General features: G+C 47.2%; 1 protein-coding gene across 1 annotated transcript in view; it reads right to left on the reverse strand.

Annotated features, from left to right (window-relative positions):
- LOC135050231 (whey acidic protein-like) overlaps positions 1-22211 on the reverse strand; it is a 128446-nt gene that overhangs the window by 59126 nt on the left and 47109 nt on the right. Inside the window, exon 5 of the mRNA XM_063956528.1 lies at positions 13871-14017. Within this exon, the coding sequence (XP_063812598.1) occupies positions 13871-14017 (147 nt within the window). The remainder of the gene's footprint in view (positions 1-13870; positions 14018-22211) is intronic.

A 22211-nucleotide genomic window follows, 5' to 3' on the forward strand; every position in this document is an offset into this window, starting at 1 on the left:
CACAGTCCAATTATTTTTTTAGAATCTGTCAAATGCATGTTGTAATTTTAATTGAACAACATGGGTTTAATCTAAATTTTTTACAAAAGCAATGTTTCCAGCTGCAGAAGACTGTTGGTCAGCTCAGCATTCAGAAGGCCCAGCTAATTAAAGGTATAAAATGGCCTGGTCTGTAGCAGTTGGGGAGTCAGGAGGCGTTATACGGGTGTTATGGTGGAGTCAGTTTCTAAATGGAAATGATTAAACCTCATGATGGAGAATGTGCCTAATATGCTAAAGACGGTAGTATGATGATGATGTTTTTGATAAAGCAAATAAACATTTGAGCAATAGCATAAAGGTAGTTATTGATCAAAAACAGCCAAATCTCCTTCTATGTGATATTTCCAAGAAAAGCTATTAGATTTTTCAGGTGTATTAGTTATAGAGCATACCTTCATTTTGATTAGAAGTAATCTTTAACTCTCAGTACTTAGTGTATCATCATTCCAAGTTTTAATGAATCCAAATGAGCATGAAAAAATGGAATGGGTTCCTACACAGATGACTCAGTTTTTTCTTCCACAATTTTGGGACCTTTAAAACATTTCTTAGCATTGGTGCTGCAGTGTAATATAAAAAATAAGTACTGAGGAGACATAGGGACATACGGAAGAGGAACCCAAGAAGTTATAAATATAGGGTGCCATCAAGGAGAAACAACCCTGTTATCTCCGATGGGCATTTGGATCATTGTGAATATATTTATTTATTTATCTATCTGTAATTGTCCATCTACTAGATAAATAATATCACTCATCTACAGAAAATAATATTGTTAGATCATTCTCACTGTGCTGAGGATAGGCGAGCTATGGCTCTTCAGAGAACATTTCTCTGACGTCCTAGTGGATGCTGGGAACTCCGTAAGGACCATGGGGAATAGCGGCTCCGCAGGAGACTGGGCATAACTAAAGAAAGCTTTAGGACTACCTGGTGTGCACTGGCTCCTCCCTCTATGACCCTCCTCCAGACCTCAGTTAGAATCTTGTGCCCGGCTGAGCTGGATGCACACTAGGGGCTCTCCTGAGCTCCTAGAAAAGAAAGTATATTTTAGGTTTTTTATTTTCAGTGAGATCTGCTGGCAGCAGACTCACTGCTACGAGGGACTAAGGGGAGAAGAAGCGAACCTACCTGCTTGCAGCTAGCTTGGGCTTCCTAGGCTACTGGACACCATTAGCTCCAGAGGGATCGAACACAGGGCCCGACCTCGATCGTCCGGTCCCAGAGCCGCGCCGCCGTCCCCCTTACAGAGCCAGAAGCATGAAGATGGTCCTGAAAATCGGCGGCAGAAGACTTCGGTCTTCAACAAGGTAGCGCACAGCACTGCAGCTGTGCGCCATTGCTCCTCATGCACACCTCACACTCCGGTCACTGATGGGTGCAGGGCGCTGGGGGGGGGGGGCGCCCTGAGCAGCAATATTAACACCTTGGCTGGCAAAATAATCACAATATATAGTCCCAGAGGCTATATATGTGAAAAATACCCCTGCCAGGATCCATAAAAAAGCGGGAGAAAGTCCGCCAAAAAAGGGGCGGGGCTATCTCCCTCAGCACACTGGCGCCATTTTCTCTTCACAGTGCAGCTGGAAGACAGCTCCCCAGGTTCTCCCTGTAGTTTTCAAGCTCAAAGGGTTAAAAAGAGAGGGGGGGCACTAAATTTAGGCGCAAATCTGTGTATTATAGCAGCTATAAGGGAAAAATCACTGTGGGTAGTGTGAATCCCTGCATTATATAGCGCTCTGGTGTGTGCTGGCATACTCTCTCTCTGTCTCCCCAAAGGACTTTGTGGGGTCCTGTCCTCAGTCAGAGCATTCCCTGTGTGTGTGCGGTGTGTCGGTACGGCTGTGTCGACATGGTTGATGAGGAGGCTTATGTGGAGGCGGAGCAGATGCCGATAAATGTGATGTCGCCCCCTGTGGGGCCGACACCAGAGTGGATGGATAGGTGGAAGGTATTAACCGACAGTGTCAACTCCTTACATAAAAGGCTGGATGACGTAACAGCTGTGGGACAGCCGGCTTCTCAGCCCGCGCCTGCCCAGGCGTCTCAAAGGCCATCAGGGGCTCAAAAACGCCCGCTACCTCAGATGGCAGACACAGATGTCGACACGGAGTCTGACTCCAGTGTCGACGAGGTTGAGACATATACATAATCCACTAGGAACATCCATTGCATGATCTCGGCAATGAAAAATGTGTTACACATTTCTGACATTAACCCAGGTACCACAAAAAAGGGGTTTTATGTTTGGGGAGAAAAAGCAGACAGTGTTTTGTTCCCCCATCAGATGAGTGAATGAAGTGTGTGAAGAAGCGTGGGTTCCCCCGATAAGAAACTGGTAATTTCTAAAAAGTTACTGATGGCGTACCCTTTCCCGCCAGAGGATAGGTCACGTTGGGAGATATCCCCTAGGGTGGATAAGGCGCTCACACGTTTGTCAAAAAAGGTGGCACTGCCGTCTTAGAATACGGCCACTTTGAAGGAGCCTGCTGATAAAAAGCAGGAGGCTATCCTGAAGTCTGTATATACACACTCAGGTACTATACTGAGACCTGCAATTGCCTCAGCATGGATAGTGCTGCTGCAGCGTGGTCTATTACCCTGTCAGGACAGGGATACTATTTGCTAACCATAGAGCATATTAAAGATGTCGTCTTATATATGAGGGATGCACAGAGGGATATTTGCCGGCTGGCATCCAGAATTAATGCAATGTCCATTCTGCCAGGAGGGTATTAGGGACCCGGCAGTGGACAGGCGATGTTGACTTTAGAAGGCACATGAAGATTCTGCCTTATAAGGGTGAGGAATTGTTTGGGGATGGTCTCTGGGACCTCGTATCCACAGCAACAGCTGGGAAGGAAAAAATTTACCTCAAGTTTCCTCACAGCCTAAGAAAGCACCGTATTATAAGATACAGTCCTTTCGGCTTCAGAAAAGCAAGCGGGTTAAAGGCGCTTCCTTTCTGCACAGAAACAAGGGAAGAGGGAAAAAGCTGCACCAGACAGCTAGTTCCCAGGATCAAAAATCTTTCCCCGCTTCCTCTGAGTCCACCGCATGACGCTGGGGCTCCACAGGTGGAGCCAGGTGCGGTGGGGGCGCGTCTCGGGAACTTCAGCGACCAGTGGGCTCGCTCACAGGTGGATCCCTGGGTTCTGCAAGTAGTATCACAGGGATACAAGCTGGAGTTTCGGGGCGACTCCCCCTCGCCGTTACCTAAAATCAGCCTTGCCTGCTGCCCTCGAGGAGAGGTAGTACTGGCGGCAATTCACAAGCTGCACTTCCAGCAGGTGATAATCACGGTACCCCTCCTTCAACAAGGCCGGGGTCACTATTCCACAATGTTTGTGGTACCGAAACCAGACGGTTCGGGGAGACCCATTCTAAAATTGAAATCCTTGAACACTTATATACGAAGGTTCAAGTTCAAAATGGAATCGCTCAGGGCGGTTATTGCAAGCCTGGACGAAGGGGATTACATGGTATCACTGGACATCAAGGATGCTTACCTGCATGTCCCCATTTACCCTCCTCACCAGGAGTACCTCAAAATGGTGGTACAGGACTGTCATTACCAATTCCAGACGTTGCCATTGGTCTGTCCCCGGCACCGAGGGTATTTACCAAGGTAATGGCCGAAATGATGTTCCTCCTTCGAAAAAAGGGAGTTATAATTATCCCGTACTTGGACGATCTCCTTATAAAGGCGAGGTCCAGGGAGCAGTTGTTCGTCGGAGTAGCTCTATCTCTGGAAGTGCTACAACAGCACGGCTGGATTCTGAATAGTCCAAAGTCGCAGCTGGTTCCTACGACGCGTCTACTGTTCCTGGGTATGGTTCTGGACACAGAACAGGAAAAAGGGTTTCTCCCGGAGGAGAAGGCCAAGGAGTTGTCATCTCTAGTCAGAGACCTCCTAATACAAATACAGGTGTCGGTGCATCAATGCACGCGAGTCCTGGGAAAGATGGTAGCTTCTTACGAAGAAATTCCATTCGGTATGTTCCATGCAAGGATCTTCCAGTGGGATCTGTTGGACAAGTGGTCCGGGTCGCATCTTCAGATGCATCGGCTGATAACCCTGTCTCCAAGGGCCAGGGTGTCGCTGTTGTGGTGGCTGCAGAGTGCTCATCTTCTAGAGGGCCGCAGTTTCGGCATACAGGACTGGGTCCTGGTGACCACAGATGCCAGCCTTCAAGGCTGGGGGGGCAGTCACACAGGGAAGAAACTTCCAAGGACTATGGTCAAGTCAGGAGACTTCCCTACACATAAATATTCTGGGACTAAGGGCCATTCACAATGCCCTAAGTCAGGCTAGACCCCTGCTTCAACACCAGACGGTGCTGATCCAGTCAGACAACATCACGGCGGTCGCCCATGTAAACCAGCAGGGCGGCACAAGAAGCAGGATGGTGATGGCAGAAGCCACAAGGATTTTCCGATGGGCGGAAAATCATGTGTTAGCACTGTCAGCAGTGTTCATTCCCGGAGTGGACAACTGGGAAGCAGACTTTCTCAGCAGGCACGACCTCCACCCGGGAGAGTGGGGACTTCATCCAGAAGTCTTCAAAATGATTGTACACCGGTGGGAAAGGCCACAGGTGGACATGATGGCGTCCCGCCTCAACAAAAAGCTAAAAAGATATTGCGCCAGGTCAAGGGACCCTCAGGCGATAGCTGTGGACGCTCTGGTAACACCGTGGGTGTACCAGTCGGTGTATGTGTTCCTTCCTTTGCCTCTCATACCCAAGGTATTGAGAATACTAAGAAGGAGAGGAGTAAGAACTATATTCGTGGTTCCGGATTGGCCAAGAAGAGCTTGGTACCCAGAACTTCAAGAAATGATCTCAGAGGACCCATGGCCTCTGCCGCTCAGACAGGACCTGCTGCAGCAGGGGCCCTGCCTGTTCCAAGACTTACTACGGCTGTGTTTGACGGCATAGCGGTTGAACACCGGATCCTAAAGGAAAAAGGCATTCCGGAGGAAGTCATTCCTACGCTGATTAAGGCTAGGAAAGATGTGATCGCAAAATATTATCACCGCATATGGCAAAAATATGTTGCTTGGTGTGAGGCCAGGAAGGCCCCAACGGAGGAATTTCAACTGGGTCGATTTCTGCACTTCCTACGGTCAGGAGTGACTACGGGCCTAAAATTGGGTTATGTTAAGGTCCAGATTTCGGCTCTGTACATTTTCTTCCAAAAAGAACTGGCTTCACTGCCTGAAGTTCAGACTTTTGTTAAGGGAGTGCTGCATATTCAGCCCCCGTTTGTGCCTCTAGTGGCACCGTGGGATCTCAACGTGGTGTTGGATTTCCTGAAGTCGCATTGGGTTGAGCCACTTAAATCCGTAGAGCTAAAATACCTCACGTGGAAAGTGGTCATGCTGTTTGCCTTGGCGTCGGCCAGGTGTGTATCAGAATTGGCGGTTTTGTCATGCAAAAGCCCTTATCTGATTTTCATATGGATAGGGCGGAATTGAGGACTCGTTCCCAATTCCTTCCTAAGGTGGTATCAGCTTTTCATGTGAACCAACCTATTGTGGTGCCTGCGGCTACGTGGGACTTAGTTAGTCCAAGTTACTGGACGTAGTCAGGGCCCGGAAAATATAAGTTTCCAGGACGGCTGGAGTCAGGAAAACTGACTCGCTATTTATCCTGTATGCACCCAACAAGCTGGGTGCTCCTGCTTCTAAGCAGACTATTGCTTGCTGGATCTGTAGCACGATTCAACTTGCACATTCTGCGGCTGGACTGCCGCACCCTAAATCTGTAAAAGCGCATTCCACGAGGAAAGTGGGCTCTTCTTGGGCGGCTGCCCGAGGGGTCTCGGCTTTACAACTTTGCCGAGCTGTTACTTGGTCGGGTTCAAACATTTTTGCAAAAGTATACAAGTTTGATACCCTGGCTGAGGAGGACCTTGAGTTTGCTCATTCGGTGCTGCAGAGTCATCCGCACTCTCTCGCCCGTTTGGGAGCTTTGGTATAATCCCCATGGTCCTTACAGAGTTCCCAGCATCCACTAGGACAGGGGTGTCAAACACAAGGCCCGCGGGCCAAATCCGGCCCGCCAGACCTCGTCTGATGGCCCGCGGTGCCGCCGCCAGCCTTGCAGCCTCCCCTTTTTTTTTTTCAATGAATTTACTCCGTGCCTGCACGGAGTAAATTCATTTTAAAAATGGCTCAAGTTAAAAAAAAAAATTTACTTACCTTCCGGGACCTGGCCCGACTTCTTCCTGCCCCGCACTGCTCCCTGGGTGTCGGACGTGACGTCATCACGTGACGTCCGCCCGACATCTCCAGGGATCAGAGGAGCGCGCGGACGCCGCGGAGAGGAGCAAGAAGAAAGAAGTAAAAGAAAGAAAGAAGTAAAAGGTAAGTAAAGTAAATGGAGGGGGCAGATGGCTGGGCACTATAAAAGGGGGCAGATGGCTGGGCACTATAAAAGGGGGCAGATGGCTGGGCACTATAAAAGGGGGCACATGGCCTTGTGTTTTCCATATGTTTAATAAACAGTGTTTGGCAATATTTGTATGTTTAAAAAAAAATTAATGTTTGTTACCAAAAACATTTTTCAATACATTGTACAATAATTGTACATTTGAATATCTACTTGTCATTATTCTGACTATGTTTCTGCTTTCAGAGCTAGTTATTACTTACATTATTACAAAAAACAGTAATAATTGAATGCAGTGACATTAATTTATGATAATAAAGAGTGGACACATAGACCTACAGATACAACCGGCCCTTTGATGGGGACCAAACTGCTGATGCGGCCCCCGATGAATTTGAGTTTGACACCCCTGCACTAGGACGTCAGAGAAAATAAGATTTTACTCACCGGTAAATCTATTTCTCGTAGTCCGTAGTGGATGCTGGGCGCCCGTCCCAAGTGCGGATTGTCTGCAATACTTGTATATAGTTATTGCCTAACTAAAGGGTTATTGTTATGAGCCATCTGTTAGTGAGGCTCAGATATATTTCAAACTGTTAACTGGGTATAATATCACGAGTTATACGGTGTGATTGGTGTGGCTGGTATGAGTCTTACCCGGGATTCCAAATCCTTTCCTTATTGTGTCAGCTCTTCCGGGCACAGTATCCTAACTGAGGTCTGGAGGAAGGTCATAGAGGGAGGAGCCAGTGCACACCAGGAAGTCCTAAAGCTTTCTTTAGTTGTGCCCAGTCTCCTGCGGAGCCGCTATTCCCCATGGTCCTTACGGAGTTCCCAGCATCCACTACGGACTACGAGAAATAGATTTTCTCTAACGTCCTAAGTGGATGCTGGGGACTCCATAAGGACCATGGGGAATAGCGACTCCGCAGGAGACTGGGCACATCTAAAGAAAGCTTTAGGACTATCTGGTGTGCACTGGCTCCTCCCCCCATGACCCTCCTCCAAGCCTCAGTTAGATCTATGTGCCCGAACGAGAAGGGTGCACACTAGGGGCTCTCCTGAGCTTCTTAGTGAAAGTTTTAGTTTAGGTTTTTTATTTTCAGTGAGACCTGCTGGCAACAGGCTCACTGCATCGAGGGACTAAGGGGAGAAGAAGCGAACTCACCTGCGTGCAGAGTGGATTGGGCTTCTTAGGCTACTGGACATTAGCTCGAGAGGGACGATCACAGGCCCAGCTTGGATGGGTCCCAGAGCCGCGCCGCCGGCCCGCTTACAGAGCCAGAAGGCAGAAGAGGTCCGGAAAATCGGCGGCAGAAGACGTCCTGTCTTCAACAAGGTAGCGCACAGCACTGCAGCTGTGTGCCATTGCTCTCAGCACACTTCACACTCCGGTCACTGAGGGTGCAGGGCGCTGGGGGGGGGGGCGCCCTGAGACGCAATAAAAACACCTTGGATGGCAAAAAAATGCATCACATATAGCTCCTGGGCTATATGGATGCATTTAACCCCTGCCAGAATACATAGAAAAACGGGAGATAAGGCCGCCGTTAAGGGGGCGGAGCCTATCTCCTCAGCACACTGGCGCCATTTTCCCTCACAGCTCCGTTGGAGGGAAGCTCCCTGGCTCTCCCCTGCAGTCACTACACTACAGAAAGGGTTAAAAAAGAGAGGGGGGCACTAATTAGGCGCAGTATTAACTATACAGCAGCTATAAGGGGAAAAACACTTATATAAGGTTATCCCTGTATATATATAGCGCTCTGGTGTGTGCTGGCAAACTCTCCCTCTGTCTCCCCAAAGGGCTAGTGGGGTCCTGTCCTCTATCAGAGCATTCCCTGTGTGTGTGCTGTATGTCGGTACTTTTGTGTCGACATGTATGAGGAGAAAAATGATGTGGAGACGGAGCAGATTGCCTGTAATAGTGATGTCACTTCCTAGGGGGTCGACACCTGAGTGGATGAACTGTTGGAAATTACGTGACAGTGTCAGCTCTGTATAAAAGACAGTGGTTGACATGAGACAGCCGGCTACTCAGCTTGTGCCTGTCCAGACGTCTCATAGGCCGTCAGGGGCTCTAAAGCGCCCGTTACCTCAGATGGCAGATATAGACGCCGACACAGATACTGACTCCAGTGTCGACGGTGAAGAGACAAATGTGACTTCCAGTAGGGCCACACGTTACATGATTGAGGCAATGAAAAATGTTTTACACATTTCTGATAATACGAGTACCACCAAAAAGGGGTATTATGTTCGGTGAGGAAAAACTACCTGTAGTTTTCCTGAATCTGAGAAATTAAATGAGGTGTGTGATGATGCGTGGGTTTCCCCCGATAACAACTGATAATTTCTAAAATGTTATTGGCATTATATCCTTTCCCGCCAGAGGTTAGGGTGCGTTGGGAAACACCCCCTAGGGTGGATAAAGCGCTCACACGCTTGTAAGGGCTCTACCCTCTCCTGAGATGGCCGCCCTTAAGGATCCTGCTGATAGAAAGCAGGAGGGTATCCTAAAATGTATTTACACACATACTGGTGTTATACTGCGACCAGCAATCGCCTCAGCCTGGATGTGCAGTGCTGGGTTGGCGTGGTCGGATTCCCTGACTGAAAATATTGATACCCTAGATAGGGACAGTATATTTTTGCCTATAGAGCATTTAAAAGATGCATTTCTATATATGCGTGATGCACAGCGGAATATTTGCCGACTGGCATCAAGTCTAAGTGCGTTGTCCATTTCTACCAGTAGAGGGTTATGGACACGTCAGTGGTCAGGTGATGCGTATTCCAAACGGCACTTGGAAGTATTGCCTTATTAAGGGGAGGAGTTATTTGGGGTCGGTCTTTCAGACCTGGTGGCCACGGCAACAGCTGGGAAATCCACGTTTGTACCCCAGGTCGCCTCTCAACATGAGAAGACGCCGTATTATCAGGCGCAGTCTTTTCGTGGACAAGCGGGCAAAAGGTTCCTCATTTCTGCCCCGTGACAGAGGGAGAGGAAAAAGGCTGCAGAAATCAGCCAGTTCCCAGGAACAGAAACCCTCTCCCGCCTCTGCCAAGCCCTCAGTATACGCTGGGGCTTTACAAGCAGAATCAGGCACGGTGGGGGGCCCGTCTCAATGAATTTCAGCGCGCAGTGGGCTCACTTGCAAGTAGACCCCTGGATCCTTCAGGTGATATCTCAGGGGTACAAATTAGAATTCGAGACGTCTCCCCCTCGCCGTTTCCTAAAGTCGGCTTTACCGATGTCTCCTTCTGACAGGGAGACAGTTTTGGAAGCCATTCACAAGCTGTATTCCCAGCAGGTGATAATCAAGATACCCCTCCTGCAACAGGGAACGGGGTATTATTCCACACTGTTGTGGTACCGAAGCCGGACGGCTCGGTGAGACCGATTCTAAATCTAAAATCTTTGAACACTTACATACAGAGGTTCAAATTCAAGATTGAGTCACTCAGAGCAGTGATTGCGAACCTGGAAGAAGGGGACTACATGATGTCTCGGGACATCAGGGATGCTTACCTTCATGTCAAAATTTACCCTTCTCACCAAGGGTACCTCAGGTTTATGGTACAGAACTGTCACTATCAGTTCAGACGCTGCCGTATGGATGGTCCACGGCACCCCGGGTCTTTACCAAGGTAATGGCCGAAATGATGATATTCCTTCGAAGGAAGGGAATTTTAGTTATCCCTTACTTGGACAATTCCCTGATAAGGGTAAGATCCAGGGAACAGTTGGAGGTCGGTGTAGCACTATCTCAGGTAGTGTTGCGGCAGCACGATTGGATTCTCAATATTCCAAAATCGCAGCTGGTTCCGACGACTTGTCTTCTGTTCCTAGGGATGATCCTGGACACAGTCCAGAAAAAGGTGTTTCTCCCGGAGGAGAAAGCCAGGGAGTAATCCGAGCTAGTCAGGAACCTCCTAAAACCGAGCCAAGTCTCAGTGCATCAATGCACAAGGGTTCTGGGTAAAATGGTGGCTTCCTACGAAGCAATCCCATTCGGCAGATTCCACGCAAGAACTTTCCAGTGGGACCTGCTGGACAAATGGTCCGGGTCGCATCTTCAGATGCATCAGCGGATAACCCTGTCACCAAGGACAAGGGTGTCCCTCCTGTGGTGGTTGCAGAGTGCTCATCTTCTAGAGGGCCGCAAATTCGGCATTCAGGACTGGGTCCTGGTGACCACGGATGCCAGCCTGCGAGGCTGGGGAGCAGTCACACAGGGAAGGAATATCCAGGGCTTATGGTCAAGCCTGGAGACATCACTTCACAAAAATATCCTGAAGCTAAGGGACATTTACAATGCTCTAAGCTTAGCAAGACCTCTGCTTCAAGGTCAGCCGGTGTTGATCCAGTCGGACAACATCACGGCAGTCACCCACGTAAACAGACAGGGTGGCACAAGAAGCAGGACGGCAATGGCAGAAGCTGCAAGGATTCTTCGCTGGGCGGAAAATCATGTGATAGCACTGTCGGCAGTATTCATTGCGGGAGTGGACAACTGGGAAGCAGACTTCCTCAGCACGACCTCCACCCGGGAGAGTGGGGACTTCACCCAGAAGTCTTCCACATGATTATAAACCGTTGGGAAAAACTCGACAGGTATTACGCCAGGTCCAGGGACCCTCAGGCAATAGCTGTAGACGCTCTGGTAACACCGTGGGTGTACCAGTCAGGGTATGTGTTCCCTCCTCTGCCTCTCATACCCAAGGTACTGAGATTGATAAGATGGAGAGGAGTAAGCACTATATTCGTGGCTCCGGATTGGCCAAGAAGGACTTGGTAACCGGAACTTCAAGAGATGCTCACGGAGGATCCGTGGCCTCTACCTCTAAGAAGGGACCTGCTCCAGCAAGGACCCTGTCTGTTCCAAGACTTACCGAGGCTGCGTTTGACGGCATGGCGGTTGAACGCCGGATCCTGAAGGAAAAAAGGCATTCCGGATGAAGTCATCCCTATCCTGATCAAAGCCAGGAAGGATGTAACCGCAAAAACATTATCACCGCAATTGGCGAAAATATGTTGCGTGGTGCGAGGCCAGTAAGGCCCGACGGAGGAAATTCAACTGGGTCGATTCCTACATTTCCTGCAAACAGGAGTGTCTATGGGCCTGAAATTGGGGTCCATTAAGGTTCAAATTTCGGCCCTGTCAATTTTCTTCTAAAAAGAACTAGCTTCAGTCCCTGAAGTTCAGACGTTTGTAAAAGGGGTACTGCATATACAGCCTCCTTTTTGTGCCTCCAGTGGCACTTTGGGATCTCACTGTAGTTTTGGGTTCCAAAAGTCACATTGGTTTGAACCACTTAAATCTGTGGAGTTAAAATATCTCACATGGAAAGTGGTCATGCTGTTGGCCCTGGCCTGGGCCAGGCGCGTGTCAGAATTGGCGGCTTTATCCTGAAAAAGCCCTTATCTGATTTTCCATTCGGACAGGGCGGAATTGAGGACTCGTCCTCAGTTTCTCCCTAAGGTGGTTTCAGCGTTTCACCTGAACCAACCTATTTGTGGTGCCTGCGGCTACTAGGGACTTGGAGGACTCCAAGTTGCTAGACGTTGTCAGGGCCCTGAAAATATATGTTTCCAGGACGGCTGGAGTCAGGAAATCTGACTCGCTGTTTATCCTGTATGCACCCAACAAGCTGGGTGCTCCTGCTTCTAAGCAGACTATTGCTCGTTGGATTTGTAGTACAATTCAGCTTGCACATTCTGTGGCAGGCCTGCCACAGCCAAAAATCTGTAAATGCCCACTCCACAAGGAAGGTGGGCTCATCTTGGGCGGCTGAGGAGGACCTGGAGTTCTCTCATTTGGTGCTGCAGAGTCATCCGCACTCTCCCGCCCGTTTGGGAGCTTTGGTATAATCCCCATGGTCCTTACGGAGTCCCCAGCATCCACTTAGGACGTTAGAGAAAATAAGAATTTACTTACCGATAATTCTATTTCTCATAGTCCGTAGTGGATGCTGGGCGCCCATCCCAAGTGCGGATTGTCTGCAATACTGGTACATAGTTATTGTTACCAAAAAATCGGGTTATTGCTGTAGTGAGCCATCTTTTCTAGAGGCTCCTCTGTTATCATGCTGTTAACTGGGTTCAGATCACAAGTTGTACGGTGTGATTGGTGTGGCTGGTATGAGTCTTACCCGGGATTCAAAATCCTTCCTTATTGTGTACGCTCGTCCGGGCACAGTATCCTAACTGAGGCTTGGAGGAGGGTCATGGGGGGAGGAGCCAGTGCACACCAGATAGTCCTAAAGCTTTCTTTAGATGTGCCCAGTCTCCTGCGGAGCCGCTATTCCCCATGGTCCTTACGGAGTCCCCAGCATCCACTACGGACTATGAGAAATAGAATTATCGGTAAGTAAATTCTTATTTACCGGTGAGTAAAATCTTATTTTAACAAGCCCCTGGAAGCACTAAACTCTACAGAGCAGTAATGCAACACACCCATATTGATCCAGATAAGTATCTAATGTTCTGACCTACAATACTACTACCACAGACCATAACTGGCATTTATGTGACAGATTCCCTCTTTATCTCTATAACATACAGCAGAGTACTTTATACTGCCCTCCAAAAAGGTACAGAGGCTCTTATTCCTATAAAACTAATCCAGCTACATAATATAATGGTAGCATTTTTTCTTCATACATAAGAAGGATTTGTAAATGGAATTACTCAATAGAGTCATAAATGGGTAAATTCTTGTAAACAGAAATAGTGCCTTGTTTGCAAAGCTTAACATTATGTATACAACATGGTCACACAAAATACACTATGGAGACAAAAGTGATTAGACACCCCTTCCCATGCAAGCAAAATGGTATGCTCCTGCAGCAGACACGTGTTCGTGAAGGTATAAAATAGATAGAGGGCACTGATTAGATCATTTGCTAATGAAATGGCTTGCCAGAAGGAGCTCACAGAGTTTCAAAAGGGGATCATCGTAGACTGCACAATGTTATGTTTCCAGGGCGATGCTGGACTGGTATACAGAAAATTCGGTAACCCGGATTGATTGGCCAGCTGAGAGTCCAGATCTTAACCCCACTGAGAACCTCTGGGATGAAATGGAGCAACGGGTGCATTCTAAAACGAGTCATCCTTCTTCAATGTCGCAGTTGGTCACTGTACTTAAAGCAGAATGGCAAAACATACTGTCTGCTATTGTCCAGGAACTTGTGGACAGTTTGCCAAGAAGGGTGTCTGCAGTAATTACTGCATGTGGTGGACCTACAAAGTATTGCCGTCAATAAAATCAAGTTGATCTATTTGCTGTCAGTGTCCAATCACTTTGTCTACATAGTGTATCTAGCAGGAACAGCCATGTGGGACTTATATGTTTTATTAAGGAGTTTTCTTCCAGTATAATGCCAGTCTACTGATGAACAGGTACATGATGCTAGATGATGATACTCACCCCTTGATGCAGGGAGGCAGTCTCGTGAAGAACCTCGCTCACAACACTTCGCCTTACCCTCACAATCAAAGTCACTCTTGCACTTTGGCTCTTGTACTTCACCAGCTGTCACTGGGAGGTCATTGTATGGACAGAATCCTGCCCGTTCTAGTGGAACATCCATAACAAATGAAAACAATAGTTACATTGACACTACTTAATATTAACTCTACCAGACTATTCCTTGTAAGTGTTAAGATATTGAGAATTTCTTGCAACATCTCTGAACCTATGACTGAGAAAATGTATAATGTACCCCGGCTCCATGGTGGTGTTTATGTTTTTGAGCCTTGTGAGCCAGTGGTTACCTTGCTCTTGTGACGTTATAAGGTAGGGACACACACACAGAGCTTTCTCTGGAATCCCCCAAATATATAGTATTCTCAGGAAATCGGTCCCCAATATCATGGGGTTTGGGAAATGCATTTTAAAAATAATACAAACTTTAGGAGCAAGGGAATACATGCTCCTAAAGGTTGTATTATTTTTAAAATGCATTTCCCAAACCCCATCATACAGACCTTGGCAGGTGTGGCACTCCAGACCATAATAACACACAGTACAAGCATCTTATAAACAGCTGTCGAGGTGTGTGTATATATATATATATATATATATATATATATATACACACACCTCGACAGGTGTGTATATATATATATATACACACTGCTCAAAAAAATAAAGGGAACACTAAAATAACACATCCTAGATCTGGATGAATGCAATATTCTTACTGAATACTTTGTTCTTTACATAGTTGAATGTGCTGACAACAACATCACACAAAAATTATCAATGGAAATCAAATTTAATAACCCATGGATGTCTGGATTGGGAGTCACACTCAAAATTAAAGTGGAAAAACACACTACAGGCTGATCCAACTTTGATGTAATGTCCTTAAAACAAGTCAAAATGAGGCTCAGTAGTGTGTGTGGCCTCCACGTGCCTGTATGACCTCCCTACAACGCCTGGGCATGCTTCTGATGAGGTGGCGGATGATCTCCAGAGGGATCTCCTCCCAGTCCTGGACTAAAGCATCCGCCAACTCCTGGACAGTCTGTGGTGCAACGTGGCATTGGTGGATGGAGCGAGACATGATGTCCCAGATGTGCTCAATTCAATTCAGGTCTGGGGAACGGGCGGGCCAGTCCATAGCATCAATGTCTTCATCTTGCAGGAACTGCTGACACACTCCAGCCACATGAGGTCTAGCATTGTCTTGCATTAGGAGGAACCCAGGGCAAACCGCACCAGCATATGGTCTCACAAGGGGTCTGAGGATCTCATCTCGGTACCTAATGGCAGTCAGGCTACCTCTGGCGAGCACATGGATGGCTGTGCAGCCTCCCAAAGAAATGCCACCCCACACCATTACTGACCCACTGCCAAACCGGTCATGCTGGAGGATGTTGCAGGCAGCAGAACGTTCTCCTTGGCATCTCCAGACTCTGTCACGTCTGTCACATGTGCTCAGTGAGAACCTGCTTTCATCTGTGAAGAGCACAGGGCGCCAGTGGCGAATTTGCCAATCTTGGTGTTCTCTGGCAAATGCCAAACGTCCTGCACGGTGTTGGGCTGTAAGCACAACCCCCACCTGTGGACGTCGGGCCCTCATACCACCCTCATGGAGTCTGTTTCTGATCATTTGAGTAGACACATGCACATTTGTGGCTTGCTGGAGGTCATTTTGCAGGGCTCTGGCAGTGCTCCTCCTGTTCCTCCTTGCACAAAGGCAGAGGTAGCGGTCCTGCTGCTGGGTTGTTGCCCTCCTACGGCCTCCTCCACGTCTCCTGATGTACTGGCCTGTCTCCTGGTAGCGCCTCCATGCTCTGGATACTACACTGACAGACACAGCAAACCTTCTTGCCACAGCTCGCATTGATGTGCCATCCTGGATGAGCTGCACTACCTGAGCCACTTGTGTGGGTTGTAGACTCCGTCTCATGCTACCACTAGAGTGAAAGCACCGCCAGCTATCAAAAGTGACCAAAACATCAGCCAGAAAGCATAGGAGCTGAGAAGTGGTCTGTGGTCACCACCTGCAGAACAACTCCTTTATTGGGGGTGTCTTGCTAATTGCCTATAATTCCCACCTGTTGTCTATTCCATTTGCACAACAGCATGTGAAATTGATTGTCAATCAGTGTTGCTTCCTAAGTGGATAGTTTGATTTCACAGAAGTGTGATTGACTTGGAGTTACATTGTGTTGTTTAAGTGTTCCCTTTATTTTTTTTGAGCAGTGTGTGTATATATATACATACATACATACAATCTCTTCCAGGATCGGCACTCACCCCTCCAAAAGAATTTCAGTGCCGGGTGCCCTCATTAAGCAGGATACATACAAACAAGTGGTTGCGGCACTCACAGCTATATCAAATAAGAGACGACACACTCTGAGAATCAACAGAGCATGTGTTGTCTCTTATTTGATATATCTGTGAGTGCCGCATACCACTTGTTTGTATATATATATATATATATATATATATATATAGTATAAAATATATATATATATATATATATATACACTGTATAATGTACTGTTTAACTAACTTACTGCAGTTCTGCGCCGTCTCCTTACTTGCTTCTATACAGTCAGTGAATGCCTGTTAGAACTCTGATTAGTGGAGAGCTCCAGTCATCCACCAATCACCATTCGGACAGACATTCACTGTCTGTCTGCAGGCTTTGAGGCATGTAGAGAGTGCTGCACTCTAATTGGTGGATAGCTCCAGCCAGCATGCTGACAATCACTTGGGAGGCAGGCAGAGAATGCTGCCTGACTGCTCTGATTGTGTGTAATTCACAATCGTACCGGCCATGCAGCATTCTCTACCTGCCATCCAAGAAGGCCTGAAGACACCAGCTTTGGGGGCAAATGTCCAACCTCCCCCTCCCCTGCTGGGTCCAGCCAACACCTACTTAAGGGGATATCCAATCAGCCCCGGTAATATACCAGGGCTAATTGTCCTGCCGGGGCTATCCTATTAGCCCCAATAAGCCGGCACGAGCGGCAGCTTATCGTAGTTACCTGATTCTGCACCGGGTGCCAGCTCCTGACAGCTCCCTGTGCAGTACTGCAGTTCCGGCTCCCTCTGGTCACATGAACACTCCCCATGTGACCAGGGGCGGGGAAAATGGGGGATTCGGGTTGTGGCGCTGCCCCGGCTTCAGTGGCGCACGCAGGGGGGGTTTCCGAGTACCTGGAAACACACCCTGATGAGCCAACATTTTTATTTTTGAGACAGAGACAGGAGTGTCTCCGTCTCAGTAAAAGCCACGATTGCGTACCCGACCACGACAGCGGAGCTGTAGCAGTAGAGAGCTATATAGCTCTCTGCATGGAGAATGTCCTGGGGGAGCTGCTGGCTGCGCATACTCAGCCATAGCAGCTCTCTCCGTCCACACAGTGCCACCCGTCTGCTCCCGCATCCCGGCCCCTGATGGTACAGTACTGTATATGCAATATGTAGTGTACTGTACACAGTATGTCAAGTTTGTGTGTATGTATCTATGTTTGTGTGTGTGCTTGTGTATGTATGTTTGTATGTATGAACTGTGTGTGTGTCTGTATGAATGTGTGTGCTATGCTGTATGTATGTATGTATATATATATATATATATACACACACATACTGCATATACACACACAGTATGTATATCTTTATATTATATATATCTATATATATATCTATATATTTTTATATATATATATATATATATATATATAATTATTATTTTTTGTTTGATTTTGCTTGTGGGTAGTCCGGCACAGTAAAAAATAGGCAGCGGCACTCAGGGACTTCCGTAGTGAAAAAGCTGTATTGAACAAGTCACAAAAACAAACCGACATTGTTTACCTTGAAAAAGGGGCCACGAGCCTTGAAACGTCAGTTTGTTTCTGTGACTTGTTCAGTACAGCTTTTTCACTATGGAAGTCCCTGAGTGCCGCTGCCTATTCTCGACTATATATATATGTATATATAATATATATATGTGTGTGTGTGTGTGTGTGTGTGTGTGTGTGTGTGTGTGTGTGTGTGTGTATATATATATATATATATATATATATACACAGTACTCGCACATATACACACATACATATGGAAACCCCGCTGACTTGATCCTGTGTTTGCCCCTGGGCTTCCCATCCCTGCAGTCCCTGCCTGCAGCTGCTGCTTTGGGCAAGGGACACTGCAGGTTGCCGTGATCATTGGGGATTTTGTTTGGCCCCCCGGAAACAGCCCCATTTTCATGTGAAAAAGGGGTTGTTTCTACCGAAAACACTCAGGTTTCACTGAACCTGTGTGTTTTCGGGAGATCAGTCTGAAAAACGACCCAATGTTAAATCACCATTAATTGGATATCCCTCTTAAAGGCCCCTACAATCATGGGGCCCTAGGCAGATGGCCAGTATGACTATATGTTAAGATGGCCCTGTTTCCATGCTGATCCCAACTAAACTTTAGGTACTAAACCTACTGAACAACCAAAAGACTTTTTTTTTTTTTTTTTTTTTTTTTAGTTTATTGGGCTCTGTGAGCTCTGTTTATGCATGGGTCTCACTTGTGTCTTGGTTAGAACACAGTGCAATTATTTTTCACAGATCTGGCAAATGCATGTTGTATTTTTACAAACAAAAAGTAAGAAATCACTTCTGCGCTCATCAAACGGAAAAGCAATGGTGAAGTGTAGCAAAGTCAGTTTGTAATCAACAGTCTATAGTGAAGAGTCTGTTCCCTTTCTCAGTTCTTTGTCATGGAAGTAATACAGGGTGCAAGATGACTTGATGCGTACCGTACTCACGTTATAACGTGATATGTCCCTCGCATAACGGTATCTTTGGTACTCTGTTCCTTTCTTTCCTCCTACTTCTCCGGATGAGACACTCGATTAGTTCTTCACACTATAATCAAGCCAAATATAGTTTTAAACAGGCACAAACTATAGCGTACAGATCGTTAAAACTTTAAAAGTCCTTTTAACGATCTGTACGCTATAGTTTGTGCCTGTTTAAAATAGTGATGAGCGGGTTCAGTTTCTCGGAAACCGAACCCCCCCCGAACTTCAGCCTTTTTACAAGGGTCCGAGGCATACTCTGATTCTCCCGTATGCCTCGGTTAACCCGAGCGTGCCCGAACATCATCATCCCGCTGTCGGATTCTCGCGAGATTCGGATTCTATATAAGCAGCCGCGCGTCGCCGCCATTTTCACTCGTGCATTGGAAATGTTAGGGAGAGGACGTGGCTGGCGTCCTCTCCGTGTATTGTTGATGCAAATATTTGTGCTTGCTTTACTTATTGCTTAATTGTGGGGACTGGGGAGCAGCTGTATATTAATATAGGAGGAGTACAGTGCAGAGTTTTGCTGATCAGTGACCACCAGTTTTATCCGTTCTCTGCATGAAAAAAACGCTCCATATCTGTGCTCAGTGTGCTGCATATATCTGTGCTCACACTGCTTAATTGTGGGGACTGGGGAGCAGCTGTATTATATAGCAGGAGTACAGTGCAGAGTTTTGCTGACAGTGACCACCAGTATACGTTGTCTGCCTGAAAAACACTCCATATCTGTGCTGCATTGTAGACAGTATATAGTAGGAGTACAGTGCATAATTTTGCTGACCACCAGTATATAATATATAGGAGTACGGTACAGAAGGCCACTGCTGTACCTACCTCTGTGTCGTCAAGTATACTATCCATCCATACCTGTGGTGCATTTCAGTTTTGCACAGTTTGCTGACCACCAGTATATAATATATAGCATTACGGTACAGTAGGCCACTGCTGTACGTACCTCTGTGTCGTCAAGTATACTATCCATCCATACCTGTGGTGCATTTCAGTTTTACACAGTTTGCTGACCACCAGTATATAATATATAGCATTACGGTACAGTAGGCCACTGCTGTACGTACCTCTGTGTCGTCAAGTATACTATCCATCCATACCTGTGGTGCATTTCAGTTTTACACAGTTTGCTGACCACCAGTATATAATATATAGCAGTACGGTACGGAAGGCCACTGCTGTACCTACCTCTGTGTTATCAAGTATACTATCCATCTAGATTCTATACCTGTGGTGCATTTCAGTTGTGCAGTTTGCTGACACAGTGACCACCAGTATATATAGCAGTACGGTACGGAAGGCCACTGCTGTACCTACCTCTGTGTCGTCAAGTATACTATCCATCTAGATTCTATACCTGTGGTGCATTTTAGTTTTGCAGTTTGCTGACAGTGACCACCAGTATATATAGCAGTACGGTACGGTAGGCCACTGCTGTACCTACCTCTGTGTCGTCAAGTATACTATCCATCTAGATTCTATACCTGTGGTGCATTTCAGTTGTGCAGTTTGCTGACACAGTGACCACCAGTATATATAGCAGTACAGTACGGAAGGCCACTGCTGTACCTACCTCTGTGTCGTCAAGTATACTATCCATCTACATTCTATACCTGTGGTGCATTTTAGTTTTGCAGTTTGCTGACACAGTGACCACCAGTATATATAGCAGTACGGTACGGAAGGCCACTGCTGTACCTACCTCTGTGTCGTCAAGTATGCTATCCATTTACATTCTATACCTGTGGTGCATTTCAGTTGTGCGCAGTATATATAGAAGTAGGCCATTGCTATTGATACTGACATATAATTCCACACATTAAAAAATGGAGAACAAAAATGTGGAGGTTAAAATAGGGAAAGATCAAGATCCACTTCCACCTCGTGCTGAAGCTGCTGCCACTAGTCATGGCCGAGACGATGAAATGCCATCAACGTCGTCTGCCAAGGCCGATGCCCAATGTCATAGTAGAGAGCATGTAAAATCCAAAAAACAAAAGTTCAGTAAAATGACCCAAAAATCAAAATTGAAAGCGTCTGATGAGAAGCGTAAACTTGCCAATATGCCATTTACGACACGGAGTGGCAGGTTCAGATTCACACAAGGATGGAAGCACTCATCCTCTCGCTAGAAAAATGAAAAGACTTAAGCTGGCAAAAGCACAGCAAAGAACTGTGCGTTCTTCTAAATCACAATCCCCAAGGAGAGTCCAATTGTGTCGGTTGCGATGCCTGACCTTCCCAACACTGGACGGGAAGAGCTTGCGCCTTCCACCATTTGCACTCCCCCTGCAAGTGCTGGAAGGAGCACCCGCAGTCCAGTTCCTGATAGTCAAATTGAAGATGTCACTGTTGAAGTACACCAGGATGAGGATATGGGTGTTGCTGGCGCTGGGGAGGAAATTGACAAGGAGGATTCTGATGGTGAGGTGGTTTGTTTAAGTCAGGCACTTGGGAAGACACCTGTTGTCCATGGGACGAATATGGCCATTGACATGCCTGGTCAAAATACAAAAAAAATCAGCTCTTCGTTGTGGAATTATTTCAACACAAATGCGGACAACAGGTGTCAAGCCGTGTGTTGCCTTTGTCAAGCTGTAATAAGTAGGGGTAAGGACGTTAACCACCTCGGAACATCCTCCCTTATACGTCACCTGCAGCGCATTCATCATAAGTCAGTGACAAGTTCAATAACTTTGGATGACAGCGGAAGCAGTCCACTGACCACTAAATCCCTTCCTCTTGTTGTAAGCAAGCTCCTGCAAACCACACCACCAACTCCCTCAGTGTCAATTTCCACCTTACACAGGAAAGCCAATAGTCCTGCAGGCCATGTCACTGACAAGTCTGACGAGTCCTCTCCTGCCTGGGATTCCTCTGATGCATCCTTGAGTGTAACGCCTACTGCTGCTGGCGCTGCTGTTGTTGCTGCTGGGAGTCGATCGTCATCCCAGAGGGGAAGTCGGAAGACCACTTGTACTACTTCCAGTAAGCAACTGACTGCCAACAGTCCTTTGCGAGGAAGATGAAATATCACAGCAGTCATCCTGCTGCAAAGCGGATAACTCAGGCCTTGGCAGCCTGGGCGGTGAGAAACGTGGTTCCGGTATCCACCGTTAATTCAGAGGCTACTAGAGACTTGATTGAGGTACTGTGTCCCCGGTACCAAATACCATCTAGGTTCCATTTCTCTAGGCAGGCAATACCAAAAATGTTCACAGACGTCAGAAAAAGAGTCACCAGTGTCCTAAAAAATGCAGTTGTACCCAATGTCCACTTAACCACGGACATGTGGACAAGTGGAGCAGGGCAGACTCAGGACTATATGACTGTGACAGCCCACTGGGTAGATGTATTGCCTCCCGCAGCAAGAACAGCAGCGGCGGCACCAGTAGCAGCATCTCGCAAATGCCAACTCGTTCCTAGGCAGGCTACGCT

This window comes from Pseudophryne corroboree, chromosome 1 (genome assembly GCF_028390025.1).
Source record: "Pseudophryne corroboree isolate aPseCor3 chromosome 1, aPseCor3.hap2, whole genome shotgun sequence".
Lineage (NCBI taxonomy): Eukaryota > Metazoa > Chordata > Amphibia > Anura > Myobatrachidae > Pseudophryne > Pseudophryne corroboree.